General features: G+C 39.3%; 1 protein-coding gene across 16 annotated transcripts in view; it reads right to left on the bottom strand.

The window, feature by feature from the left end:
- zgc:110045 (uncharacterized protein LOC664755 homolog) overlaps window positions 1-15,079 on the bottom strand; it is a 269,628-nt gene that overhangs the window by 53,542 nt on the left and 201,007 nt on the right. For all 16 annotated transcript variants that reach the window (XM_043690088.1, XM_043690087.1, XM_043690071.1 and 13 more), the window contains 3 exons: window positions 2,291-2,314; window positions 2,164-2,196; window positions 1,959-2,075 (listed from right to left, as the gene is read on the bottom strand). In XM_043690088.1, coding sequence (XP_043546023.1) covers window positions 1,959-2,075; window positions 2,164-2,196; window positions 2,291-2,314 — 174 coding nt within the window. The remainder of the gene's footprint in view (window positions 1-1,958; window positions 2,076-2,163; window positions 2,197-2,290; window positions 2,315-15,079) is intronic.

Raw genomic sequence — 15,079 nt, 5'->3', positions numbered from 1 at the left:
TGGAAAGATTTAAAAGGGACCTGGGGGTAACATTTTCATGCTGAGAGTGGTGCGTATATGGAACAAGCTGTGAGAGGAAGTGATAGAGATAGGTACAATTGCAACATTTAAAAGGCATCTGGCTGAGTACATCAATAGGAAAGAACATGAGCAAAGTACTGACAATGGCACAAGGTCAGATTGGGATGTCTGGCTAGCATGTATGAGTTGGACCAAAGGGTCTGTTTCCGTGCTATGTGACTCTATGATTCTATCCTAGTGGAGACAACGTGGGTACCAAGATTCCTGATTTTGACTGCAAATAGGTTTACACATGACATCGAGATAGGATAGATTGATTTTTGATCTATCAGGGAATCATGGGATAATGGGGTTCTTTTATTCAAAGATCTATCAATCCATCTGCTTTGTGACAAGCAGCTTGGACTGTATTACATTGGCAAAGGTGTCAGTAGCCCAGCCTGGCTGACTGACAGTCAACAGCAAGAACACTGGTGGATTAGCAGTGGTGGGAGAACAAATGTAATCTTTCTGAAAGTGCACAGTAGTTTCATGTTCCATGATGCCATTGTCATCTTCTCATCAGCTTCTCTGCAATTTCAGCATTGCATTGGAGGACAGTTTGCAGAACAATTATTTGTTCATTCTGCGAACTGCTTTGAATACTGCTATCCTCAGCTTTGAAAGCAACAGTCTGAGCCTGCATGGCACCAACCTGACCTTGCACGACTTCACTCTGAGCTGCTACTGCTGCACTCAGACATTGGATGGCATTTGTTGATTTCAAATGGGAGCTCAGATATCGGACATCAGCCATGCAGATTGGCTTTAAGTGATGTAGGCTTTAACTGATGCTAGCCTCTCATGATTTTGCAGTCTCTGTTTACTCTGTTCACTGGTTGTACAATACAGTCATTTAAATTAGCAAGTTCCATGAAGTTGCCATATGACAAACATCACAAACAAGGAGTGTCAGCTAATTCCATCTCAGAATTCCATGCATTCAGTTTAGTCTGCTGTTCAATTTTACAGCCAAATTCATTTTTAAAAAAAAATCCCCAGTTACTGTTGTGAAGCTTTTTTATTTCCAATTTAAAACCTGGTTATATTAGATACTATTCAATTCTCAAATTTAACATCAAAATCATAGAGAAAAAGTAAAATTCAAAACAAATTGGGTAAATTTGGAGAAAATAATAAAAATTAGCTGTTATTGAAAATCAGCAAAACTCAGTAAAGCAAATGAGACTAACAAGGCAGAATTAAATAAGTTCATAACAAATAATAATTGCACAGTTCATAGGTACTAACCACAATCCCATTAAATGGCAGAGCAGACTCAATGGGCCAATGGCCTTCTTCTGTTCCTATTTCTTATTATTTACATTTAAGCCTCAATGGCAGTTCCAATACTGTAATATAAGTTTCCATAATCAGAAAATACAATTAAGCTTCTTTAATAGGAAATATCTTTTACAGCATGTGATTAGAATGTAAGTTGGAAAAACATTGACGAATAAAGGTTAATTTTGAATTCCAGTCTGAAATGTGCAATATGTTATTCTAAAATTTAATTTTGTGGTATGTGCTATAAATTATAATATTACAATAATTAGATGAAGTGAATCTATTTTATTAAAATATGTGGTAAACATCATTGGCTTGGATTTTTGCCAATTCAGGATGACTTGGGAGGCCTTTAAACATAACTGACAGTTTCCCACCCCTATTTCCATACACACCTCGACCCGCATCTGTAACCTGTACTCCAGACAAGAAATTATACTTTGGATGTTGGACCTTCCGAGTTTAACAATTCAATGCCACATTGTGTATTCACACTCACCTACTAAGGCAACAAATATGTGTCTCTTCTGATCTATTTTAACATGCACATTCAGTTCACAAGTTAACTTATTGAATACATGCTTAAAGTCCAAATATGTACATTTACCTACCTCTTCAAATTTATGTGCTATCATTGAAAAGGCCATGAAAATAGCATCTGTTGGGCCTGTTATTGTTACAATGCGTTCTGGACAGGACCCTTCTGAAATGTTGATTCTTGCACAGCTCTATGAAAAAGAACAGCTCATTGTCTCATCTCATGAAGCATGTTTGTCAACCTATATTTCACTACAGGATAAACAGTTCACAACTTACCTCCTCCCTCATCTTTTTCACTGTCTCTCCTTTCTATAATAGAAAGAAAAATGTTCACACACTTATTGTAACTTTATTTAGCTTTTTTTAAAACTGTAGGCTGGGGAATTAAAATGATAGAACTAACCTTTCCAATAATGCTTCCAACTTCCTGTACAGCAAGAGGAAAAATACATTATGTCAGATTACTAGTTTCCCTCAATTATATGAATTATTTGAATGAAACTAAAGTCTTAAAATATTTACACAACTTTTTTTCTGATTTAAGTGAGCACATTTGTACTGGAAAACTTTAACATTAATTACACCTCAGCAAAATCCAATAAGGTTTCACACAGAAATCTTAATATGTTGTGGCCTGGAACAGTGAGATTACAATTTAATGAAAGTTTGTGCTTTGGATCCCTGGAACTGAAAACATGCATCTGGGCTTAACAAACTACTGGGATCTAAATCCTCCTCAGCAAAATAGCTTGGGCCAAAACTGCCCTTACTCCAGTAGTTGCCTAGAAGGTGCCTATTGATCAGAGAGATCTGAATTGGTTTAAGGCAGAATTTCTACTCCATCTGGAAATCCCACCTTGGAGGGCTGCTGGCCAATCAAATGACTGAATTCACTTGGTGCTATCTGTCTCAGTATCTGTACCTGATCTATGTCACTGCTGGAACTACAATAGTGTCCTACACCTGAGAAGCTGGAATGAGAGTAAAAGACAGGGGAGCATATTGCTGGAGACAGCCTAGAATGTCTCAGTAAGGGGAAGGGTGGAGCTGAAAGCTAGCATAGATCAGCAAGTGGAGGGAAGAGATCTAAGTGAGGCACAGAAATGACCTGGATGAGGCCACCAATGACCCTGAAAAAACTTCTAAGAGCTACCATGCTCCCTTGCTTGTCAAGAGCCTGCGCTGTAAATATTGCCCAGCTGGATGGGGTCTCTCAGGCTGCATGTTACATTAAGTGGCTGTTATGTTGCTTACACTTAAGAACATAACCATAAGGAGCAGATGTAGGCCATTCAGCTCACTGAATCACCATTCAATGAGATTATGGCTTATTTGATAGTCCTCAACTCCACTTTCCTGCCTTTTTCTAAAAGATCTTGATTCCCTTACTGATTAAAAATGTTTACTATAGCCTTAAAAACAATTAAAAACCCAATCTCAACAACTTTCTGTGGTAAATAATTCCACAGATTCACAACTCTCTGAGAGATGAAATTCCTCCTCATTTTTATCTTAAATGTGCAACCTCTTATTCTGAAATTATGCTCTCTGGGGCTAGACTTTTCCAGGTAAAACTGTGGTGGAGACAGGGGTTGGTGAGTATGGATCAGAGTCAACACCAATGGTATTTTATGAGTCCCCTCCTCATCTACAAACCATTTGTCAGGGTTTGTAAAATCTCAATTTTGATTATAGGCTGTAATCAGCACAGATACTCAACATATAAATCCAGCTCCCAGAAGTTAAAGTAGTATCTAACCTAACGCACTATTTAGAATCATTATCTTAAACAGAACAATACTGTCCAGGAATTATCCCAGTTGTACATATTTACTTCTTTGTCTGGTTGTTATTGAGCACAGCACAAAGTAACCACGGAATATATTACATATAGCAGTTACTTACCATTCATATAACAGACATCAAGGACTGCATTTTTCTCTGAGCCCATAACCCGCAGAAGTATAATTAGATTAGGTTTTTGGCCATTGGTGTCCCAACTGTAGTTTTCAGTTTGGGTTAATTAAAAAATAGCAGATGAACTGAATTATTGAAAATGACTCTAGGATTTTGCCTTTTTGGCAGTGGGAATTATCAAGGTGATAATTATGCAAGATTTAAATGCCTTCAGCTTTCAGGATTCTTAATAATTTTGCTACAAAAACTGGAAATGAACTGTTAATACACTGCCAGGCAGGTCTGCTTCAGGGCTCTGAGCTGCTCTCTTCACACATGGTCATGATAAAGTGTTCCTGCAGAAGGTCATGAGGATGAATACAAAGCATATCGTGAACCTTGAAATAAGAAGTAGCAGCAGAGACATAGAAGAGGATTGCTGGGGTAATCAGTGCCAAACTCAATATTTGCTATACAGTCATAAATTGTGGCAAAATAGTTTGCTAATTGTAGCAGACCAGTCAAGGAGAGAGAAGCTAGCTGCATATCCTAAGAATATACCAAAGTAGCCCAGAATTGCTGTAGAGTTCTCCTGAACTGCTGTCATAACTTGACCAAGAAATTAACAGTACTTTTGGAAAAACAGCATAAACACCTAAAAATGAACTTCTCACTTCGAATTATTTCCAAATTAGAGTTCATAAGTAGCGTCCATTCATTCTGAGGTAAAGTGTTTGAAGAGCTTTGAACTATGAGGCTATTCAGTCAATAAAATAAATTCCGGAACCTGGGAGACATTTGGAGGAGTGAAAAATCACAACCTGTCAAAATGAGGAAGCGCATTGGGTCTTCTAGGAATTTTGCACCTGATTGGTTGGCCATAGGTTTTTGACTGGTATTAGGATCCAGGAAGTGGAATTGTCAGCCATCAAGAGTAACTGGCCAATCAGAGGTCAGCAGCTTCAGATCTTGGTAGCATCATAGAGGAAGCTTTAGCTATTGCTGGTATAACACCCCATTATCTCCTAGGGTGATGGACTAAAGGAACTGCGTGTGTGTGTGTGGTGTGTGTGGTGTGTGTGGTGTGTGTGTGTGGTGTGTGTGGTGTGTGTGGTGTGTGTGTGTGGTGTGTGTGGTGTGTGTGTGTGTGTTGGGGGGAGGGAGGTCAGTTTTTGTGTTGCGGCTAGAATCCCGAGAGTGTGAAAATACACCAATCAGCCCATTGAGTCTGCACTGACCTTCTGAGCAGCACTTCACTTGTAAGGAGGGTGTTCGGACTGAAATGCAACCATATAAAAACCTGGTCTGCTGTAGTCATGTAACTGAGACTCACACTGGAGGCAGTCATTTTACTGAGAATCAAAGAATTCATTCTGCCTAGACAACAGCTGTTTGCTGTGCTCATCACATAGCATCATTATATAATTTCAACATTGCTTTTATTTTTGGATTGCCATGTTGAGCACTTCACGGAAATTTGTGAAGGTCACGATGATGAATGATGCATCTGTGTCTATCTGACACTTTATACTGACCTGATGGTGTCCTGCAATTATCATTCCAGCAGTCACAAATCATGTATCATCTATTAATCTGACTGAACTAACCAATTGTAACTTAAGAAATAGAAGCAGGAGTAAGCCATTCAGTCCTTCAAGCCTGGTCTGTCATATTATAATATCATGGTTGATATGCTCCAGGCCTCAACTCCTCATAGACCACAATTCTTTGATATTTCAAAAGTATATCCACCTTTTCTTTCAGTACTTCCTGTGATCTAGCCTCTACAACTGTTGGGTGAAGAATTCCGGACATTCACTACTTTTTGGAAGAAAGAATTCCCACATATCTGTTTTAAGTGTCTGTCCCCTTATTTTGTAACTATGTCCCATAGTTTGAGATTCCTCCACCGAGTGGAAGCATCTTCTCAACATCTACGCTGTCAAACCCGTTCATAATATTGTATGTTTCAATAAGATCGCTCTTCATGCTTCTAAAATATAATGAGTATAGGATTAACCTGTTTAACTATTTTTCCTTTCACTCCAGCAATCCGCCAAGTGAATCTCATTTGAACTGCCTCCAATGCTAATGTATCCTTTCTTGAATATAGGGATTAAGGCTGGACTCAGCATTCCAGGAGCATGGGTTTACTCAACTTCCTGAAACTTACCATTGAAAGCAAAGTAAAAGCACAATGACAGTTGCTGGGGCTGACTAAAACCCATGTAATTAGTTTAATAAATACTCAGACTTCACCACTTTTTTTTAACATCATTGTGCAAAAGGATTTCATAGAAGCATAGAATCCCTAGAGTGTGGAAACAGGTTATCCAGCCAATCAAGTTCACACTGCCAACTAGCCACGAAACGACACGACCAGCTATCCTTAGTAGCCATACACGCAGATGACAAGCAACATGAGTTCGACTGGGACAACACTACTATTATAGCTCAAGCCAAACAGAGAACAGCCAGGGAATTCCTAGAGGCATGGCACTCATCCACAGATTCAATCAATAAGCACATCGACCTGGACCCAATATACCGACCACTGCAGCGGACAGCTGGACAAAATACTATAAATGCTGGAGGAAACATCACAGAAGCGCTTCACCAGAGGGTCCCAAGTACTGAGGATGTCACCTAGACAGGGGACGAAATGTCTGCAACACAAATTCCCAGCTCAGCGAACAGAACCACAACAACTTTAGATTATACCAGTATATCAGTATCTGGAGCACATGCAGGGGACATTCTTTCTGACTCCTACCCACCATCAATACCACTTACACAAAATAATTTAGTAACAACTAACCAATCCAGCATATAGCCCCTTTAATCCTAACAAATCATGTATTCCTATTGTGATGAAGGCATATAATATATCTATGTTATCATTTTTGGAAATTGGATTACAAATTAGAGGCTAGTGGGCATTGGTTAGTTTTGTGAATGGTTTTCTTTCAAAAATAATAACAAGGTCAGAGAGTCCTTCCAGATCCAGATTCAAATCCAGCATTTGTGATTAAAGCAGGTGACCGCAAACCTTTTTGAATGGAAAGATGTTTAGATGTTTATACTGTTGGATTAGCGAAGTTAAAGTAAACACTTAAAGTTTTATTTTCAGTTCAGAAGAAGCTTGATTTGAGTAAGTTTTTCCAATTCAGTCTAGAAAAACCAGAGTTGAGTTCAGAAGCTAATTTATTTTCACTCTTAGAAAGAGTTCACAGCAGTTCAGAGAACTAGTCATCTCAGCAGAACAGTTTAATATGTGAAACTTCCAAAGCAGGAAAGTTTGGTCAGGAATCTGTACATTATTACAACTGAGAAAAGTTCGGCTCTTAGATTTGGGAAAAGTTCATGTTGGCAGATTTAAAAGGGACTCATTGAATCATCTCAATAGTCTGAGGTAAAGAAACTGGAAAGCATCAGGAAGCAGAACCCTAGAAAGTTGAGACAGGGAGGTAATTTTTCTGGACTTGAGATTCTATAATGGGTCATGTTAGAAATAGGTTTAAACTTTGTGTTGCGTGTTTGAAGATCATTTTAACTGTCATCCATATTTTTCTGATTTTTTTTGGAATACATTTTGTCAAATTGTTAAAGAAAATGTGCAGCCTTATGTAAACATATTTCAGCAATTAACTACCATGTTAACTAACTAAACAAAACAAAAAAAAAATCATCTATTCAAGGCAGGATTTACTCTTGGATTTGACTTGCCCAGCAGTACCATCAACTGGGATCATTACACATATAAAGAAGGAAACCTTCCATTCAGCAACCAAGAAAGGGCTAGTTGGGAAAATATTGTATGCTAATAAAATTTATGTAATTCTACGGAGATTAGAAATTCCACAGCATAAAATGTTTTCAGACCCATGTGCAAACATATGCAGAATTACAAAGTTTAATTCTTTCTTTTCTTACTGCTCCTATATGTTGCGATATCTGTGACTTTAGCAGAGGTGGAAATAAGTAACTCATTCCTCTGCTTAGACTGCTTGTAACTAGTAACTTCACAAATTAGAAGCTTATCAGGGTTTTGCCAAAGATTGCACCTCCTACACCCATGCAGGTTCAACAAGCTCAACCACTAGGACATGAGACAGTATGTCTTCTACTGATTGAGGGCAGATAACAGATAAGAAGTATTTGTCTTAAGGCAACATGGAAGAGAACAAAATGAAAAAAACCTGAAAGAACTGCAGTTGCTGGAAATCAGAAACAGAAACAGAAGTTGGTGGAAACACTCAGCAGATTTGGTAGTTTCTGTAGAGAGAAATAAGAGTTAATATTTTGGCTCCAGTGACCTTTTTTCAGAAATCAATGTATGGAAGAGAACGAACTGTTTGTAGAAGGAGAACAAAATTAATAGAATCTTTTTGTTTTTATCTGCCTGATTCCACCACTGCAAAATCTCTAACTCTAACACCTCCATTAAATTGTTCCTGGATTTCATCTATTTTAACAGATATAGTCAGTTTTTCACAAGATATTTGCATTTCTATTTTCACATACAAAACAGCCTTTGAATTTCCATTGTACACGCAACATAACTTCAAATTCCTTATTACGATTTGGGCTCTAAAACTATAAGGTATATTAAACAGTGGTCCAAACATATATGAACATATATTGTTGTGCTCTGAGCATTTTGTAATAACCATAGAATCTAAATCGTTTGGAACGCAAACCATTTCCAAATTGAAAAAGCTTTTGAGTGGCATGAAATCGAGCAAAGGCAGATGTGATCTAGTGTAGCTGCCAAGATCACAGCCTGCAAAACTTTTCAACCAGTAGTTATCGCTACAGGGAATTTGATGCAATCAATCCAAAGACAATGTGCCTTTGATCCAGGCCCATAAGCTGTTTTTATGCAGCTGCATGATTAGGATTGAATCAGTGAGCGAACTCCCAGCATCTACATGACTAAATTTGATTCCTTTATCTTTGTCGAGAAGAAATTATGCAAATAAGATAGTTTTGTGCTATCCAGATAGTACAAAACATTTAACGCCTGGCTTATATAGTATTGGGCACAGGTCAACATCCTTCTGCATCCAAGTTTGAAACCAATGAACATGAATGACAAGCAAATATGGAATTTCAAGACACAGAAACATTCTCATTCAGTACAGGCTCCAAACACTCAACAAAATACCAAATGAAATGCAGTTTAGCAAATTTCATGTAGTCTCCATTTTTGCCATGATGATAAAGGAGATTATTTCAATAATCACATCAATCTGTTTCTTAGATTCCAAAAAATAAACAGTAATGTAAAGTTATTTATATATTGTGTTCATTTTTATCATCTCCTGACTGGAGTTCATGGTTCTGGATTAGTGATGCTGAAAGAGCACAGCAGTTCAGGCAGCATCCGAGGAGCAGTAAAATCGATGTTTCGGACAAAAGCCCTTCATCAGGAATACAGGCAGAGAGCCTGAAGGGTGGAGAGATAAGTGAGAAGAGGGTGGGGGTGAGGAGAAAGTAGCAAAGATTACAATAGGTGAGTGGGGGAGGGGATGAAGGTGATAGGTCTGTGGGGAGGGTGGAGTGGATAGGTGGAAAAGAAGATAGGCAGGTAGGACAAGTCATGGGGACAGTGATGAAGTTTGGAATTGGGGTGAGGTGGAGGAAGGGGAAATGAGGAAACTGTTGAAGTCCACATTGTTACCTGCTTTAGCAAACTGAACAACTTTCATTGAAGCTGCTTTGGCAGCCGTATGACAGTTGTACACTGTGAGCTTGCAATTCTAATATGCCACTAAATGCAATATAAAATTAGCTTAAAAAGATAGAAACATTCTAGTAAGAGTAGGCTATTCAGTCTTACAGGCCGCCTGTTCTAATCTGGATGATAGCTGATAATCTACCTCAATGTCATTTTTGTATGCTGTCTGCATATCCCTTGATGACATTAGTTTCTACAAGTTTATCAATCTCTGCCTTGAAAATATTCAATGACTGAACTTCTACAGCCTACTAGAGAAGAGAATTCCAAAGATTCATTACCTTCTGAGTGAAGAAATTTCTCATTACCTTAGACGAAAAAGGCTTGCCCCTTATTGTGATAGACGAACGTGAGTACTGTAGATGCTGGAGATTAGAGTCAAGAGTGTGGTGCTGGAAAAGCACAGCAGGTCAGGCAGCATCCGAAAAACAGGCAAAAGTCCTTCATCAGGAAATTCCTTGACCCTTACTTTGATAATGTATTCCTCGGTTCTAGATCTATTCAGCCAGGGGAAACATTAATTCTGCAAAACATCCTGTTGAGTCCTTTAAGAATTTTGCAATTTCAATGACACCATCTCCTATTCTTCTAATCTCTAGAGAATACAGGTCCAATCTCTCCAAATAAAAGCAAAGTTTAGGTGCTGGAGATCTGAAGTAAAGCAGAAAGCACTGGAGAAACTCGACAAATCTTGCACTATCTGTTGAAAAGGAAACAGAGTTAAGTTTTTAAATCTAATTACCCTTTTTTTGGAACTCAAAACTCTTCCTAAACCTTTCTTGGCTAAATCTGAGTTGCATAAGTTTGTTGGAGCATTCTTTGTCACAAGGCCAAGTGAGATTTCTTGATATGTTACCAAACTCATGTCATTAATTACCTACTGTGCCCTTGTGGCATCCCTTATGTCCGATATCTGCCGTAACTTGCCATGTGTCGTATGTAGGACAAATGCAAGGCCAATGAAGTATAATGTGGACAAATGTAAGTTTATCCACTTTGGGAGCAAAAACAGGAAGGCTGATTATTATGTGAATGGTGATAGATTGGGAGAGGTGAGTTGCAAGAAGACTTTGGTGTCCTTGTACATCAGTTGCTGAAAGTAGGTTGGCATGCAGGTGAAGCAGGTAGTGAAGAGGACAAATGATATGTTGGCTTTCATAGCCAGAGGATTCAAGTATAGAAGCCAGGATGTCTTGCTGCAATTGTATATGGTCTTGGTGAGACCATATCTGGAATATTGAGTGCAGTATTGGTCTCCTTATCGGAGGAAGGATGGAGAGAGTGCAATGAAGTTTTACCAGACTGATTCCTGGAATGTCAGGACTGATATTTGAAGAGAGACTTAATTGATTTGGAGTAGAATTTAGATGAATGATGGGGAAAACTCATAAATATTATAAACTTTCAACAGGAACAGGAAGGATGCACCGGATGACTGGTAAGTCTAGAACCAGGGTCACAGTCTAAGAATATAGAGTAGGCAATTTAGGACAGGGGTGAGAAATTTCTTCACCCAGACAGTTGTGAGCCTGTCGAATTCTTTGCCACAGAAAGCAGTAGAGGCCTAAACATTGAATGTTTTCAAATAGGAATTAGACATAGATTTTGGGGCCAAAGGCATCAAAGGGTATGAAGAAAAAGCAAGATCAGGGTACCAAGCTGGATGATCGGCCAGAATCATATTGAATGGCAGAGCAGGGTCAAAGGACCAAATGGCCTGTTTCTGCCCATTCCAATATTTTTGTGTCTGTTTTCCACTCCACTCTACCATGCACCATTTCCTGATTAACTAGCCACTCTCAACAGCTTTCAGGCAAGCATCCCTTATGAAAGGTCACAATTCACCTGGAGGAGTGCTGACATCGGGCAGCTGATCTTCTCATTGAGGACTGAGAAGAGATGAGAGAGAAGAGGAAGTTGACACCACAGTTCTCTGATATAGATCTGGATACCTTTGTTGACGAGGTATTGAAAGGAAGGGATATCATCTTCCCAGAGAAGCATCTGAGAAAACCATGACAACACACCATGACAGCCTGAATGGAGATCACCACCCAATCAATACCATTTTCAGGGAGTGGAGGGATGCAGTGTTGCACGAAATGACCCTGCCAGAATAACTGCTTGGACCAGACCTGCATGTAGAGAATCATGTCCCAGCAATAGAGTAAGTAACACTTATTGTTGCATTGAAATGCTGCTATTAAGCAAATGGTCAGTGAAATGCATCAGGCATCACTTGTAATCCATGGCTACAACTCATTCTGCCTTTTATGGCCATGGAGGTGTAGCCAGTGTCCCGACTACATCGACAGAGAGCTGCCTGTCTTCCATCTCTGTAGGTGACGCTGTCAGGGCCCAGAGCAGGTTTCAACAACAATGTCTCATGCACAGTGTATCTGCTCTGATATGGAAATGTCAGTGGCCTTGATAGACAACAAGAAGTTTGGGATTGGAGGTTGCCTAGGACCTCACACAGACTGTTGTGCAAATAGCAGTGTTAGAAACATTGAGAGGACCCTGTGGTCTTAACAATAAGGGACTTCATGAAAATGCAAAGGCAGAAGCAGACAAGCATGCGATGCAGAGGCCTCCATTGCTCAGAAGCTGGAGCAATGCAGGTAGTCCAGCCACTGCATGTCTGTCTCCATGAACAGGTTAAGGGCTAACATGGAGAGTTAGGCACAGCTCCCTCTTGGATGCTGGAGGCTCAAGCCCATCTGCCATCTACCACCATAGGCACTGATCCTCAGGTCCGAAGGCGGGGTGAGAGTAGTGCAGGGAGCCTTGACCTTATTCCAGATGCCGCATCCTCACAAGGAGGCATCCAGTGAGAGGAGGAAGGACGCACACATCCCTCTACTCAGGACACTGCAGAGATGGCAGGTTCCTTCAGTACCCTTCTGATGCATGGGAGTTCAGGCTGAGAGGGGAGACCATATGCCTGGCCTATCCAGGCCCCTGTGGCCCTGTGTTTGCCCTGTCAGACTTCCAGGGCTAAAAGGCTCCACGATGGAGCAGATTCTTTCTACCCAGATCAGTGCAGGGTAGTGGGAGGGAGAGGAGGAAGGTTTACTGAGGATGTGAGAGCCACAGTTGACAGTTCTAAAAAGATTTGTTCTGTTCATACAAGCTTGTTTTTCATGATTCATCTAGGTGTTTGGGCAGGGCTTAGATACATTGTTGTATCCTGTGATATCATTCCTTGGGTAGTAATGAGACACAGGGGTCTATGATGAGCACCCATTGCATCATGTGGGAGCAGTGAAAGCAATGCAAAAACATGGCACTGGCTAAATAAAACAGTAAAGGTGCCCAACTATCGCTTACAAAGGAAATTAGGGATAGTATTAGACAGAAAGAAGAAACACATTGAATTGCCAGAGAAAAAGTAGCAAGTCTGAGGATTGGTAGCAGAAAAGCACAAAAAGTTTGATCAAGAGGTAGAAAATAGAGTATAAGTGTATAATTGCAAAGAACATAGAAATTATAAAAACTTCTATTAATATGCAAAGAGATAAAGATTAAGAAAGATAAAGTTCTCAAGAAGGTGCGGAAATTATGAAGAACAAAAAAGTGATCAAAATAATTGAATACATATTTTGGTCTTACCTCCACAAAAAATAGGACACAAATAACCTCCCAATAACTTCAGGGAACCAAGGGTCTAATGACCAGATGGAATTATAGGAAATAAACATTAGTAAGGAAGTGGTGCTGGGAAATTAATGGGGATAAATCTGACAAATCACCAAGGTCAGATATTCTATATCCAACAGCAGTAAAGGAAGTGGTCCTGGAAATATTAAGCATTGGTAGTCATCTTCCAAACTTCTATAGACTCTGGAGCAGTTCCTTCATATTGAAAGGTGACACATGTCACCCTACTATGTACATTGGGACATAGGAACAGGAATAGGCCATTCAACTTCTTGAGCGTTCCACCATTTAATAAGATTATGACTGATCTGTGGTCTAACTTTATTAACCAACTTTGGCCTCTATCTCTTAATACATTTGCTTAACAAAAAAAACTATCTCAGATTTAAAATTAACAACTTATCCTGCATCCACTGCTGTTTGTGGAAGGCAGCTCCAAACATCTAACACCCTTTGTATAAAGAATGTTTAACATCTTTCCTGAAGGATCTAACACTAATTCTTAGACTATGCCTCCTAGTTCTAGAATCCCCAACCAGTGGAAATAGCTTATCTTTATCTTCCCTATCTTTCCTGGTAATATCTTGAAAACTTTGATCAGATCACCTCTTAACCTTCTAAATTCTGGAGAAAATGTGCCTAATCTGTGTAATCCTTCCTCATAACTTAAGCCCTGAAGCCCTGAATCTATATTGTAATCTCTTCAAGACAATATATGCTTCCAAAGATGTGGTGCCCAGATCTGCTCACAGTATTCCAAGTGTGGTCCAACCAGGGTTTTGTATAACTACAGCATAACTTCTGCATCCCTGTACTCCAGTCTGCTAAATATATGAAAGCCAGCACTCCATTTCTCGATTACTTTCTGTACCTGAGGTCTATGCACCTGAATTTTATGTCATCAACAAATTTGGAGATATGACTTTCTATGTTATTATCCAAGTCATTAATAAATAACATGAAATAACTGAGGCTCTAACATAGATCCATGCGGAGAAAATTACAGACCAGTTAGCCTGACATCAGTGGCATGGAAAATGCTGGAGTCTTTTATAAAAGTCTTGATAACAGAATATTTGTAAAGCATTAACAGGATTGGACAAAGCCAGCAAGGGTTTATGAAAGGCAAATGATGTTTTATCAATCCACTGGAGTTATTAAGGAATAGCTAGTAGGATAAATAAACAAGAACTAGTGGATATGAAGTATTTGAAGTTTCCAAAAGCTTTTGGAAAGCTCTCTCCTTAGAAGTTAGTGGACAAAGTAAAAGCACATGGGTTATGGATTAATATAGTAGCATCGATCAATAATTGGTTGACAGACAGGAAACAGAGAATGGGAATAAATGAATCTATAAATGGATCCCAACTATTAATGAAATATATCCCCTTGATGAGGGAAACAAATGCATAATTTCCACAGTTTCGCTGATGACACAAAACTGGACAGGATTGTGAGTTCTGAGGAGGATACTAGGTGGCTTCAATATCAGTTAGATAGGTTGAGTGAGTGGGCAAATACACAGCAGATGCAGGACAATATGGCTAAATGTGAAGATATATACAATGGTGTGAAAATCAGACCAGAAGGATATTGTTTCAATGGTAACATTTTGAGAAGTATGGATGTACAAAGGTTTTTGAATCAATGAAAGTACACTGGCAAGTGCAGCAATAAAATGGTATATTGGCCTTCATTGCAAGAAGATTTAAATTCAGAAGCAGGGATACCTTATGGTAGTTACACAGGAGCTGAAAATGTGTTGCTGGAAAAGCGCAGCAGGTCAGGCAGCATCCAGGGAACAGGAGAATCGACGTTTCGGGCATAAGCCCTTCTTCAGGAATGAGGAAAGTTTGTCCAGCAGGCTAAGATAAAAGGTAGGGAGGAGGGACTTGG

Source organism: Chiloscyllium plagiosum, chromosome 5 (genome assembly GCF_004010195.1).
Source record: "Chiloscyllium plagiosum isolate BGI_BamShark_2017 chromosome 5, ASM401019v2, whole genome shotgun sequence".
NCBI lineage: Eukaryota > Metazoa > Chordata > Chondrichthyes > Orectolobiformes > Hemiscylliidae > Chiloscyllium > Chiloscyllium plagiosum.
Note: the sequence above shows the minus strand (reverse complement) of the source record. Positions and strands in the feature narration are given on the sequence as shown.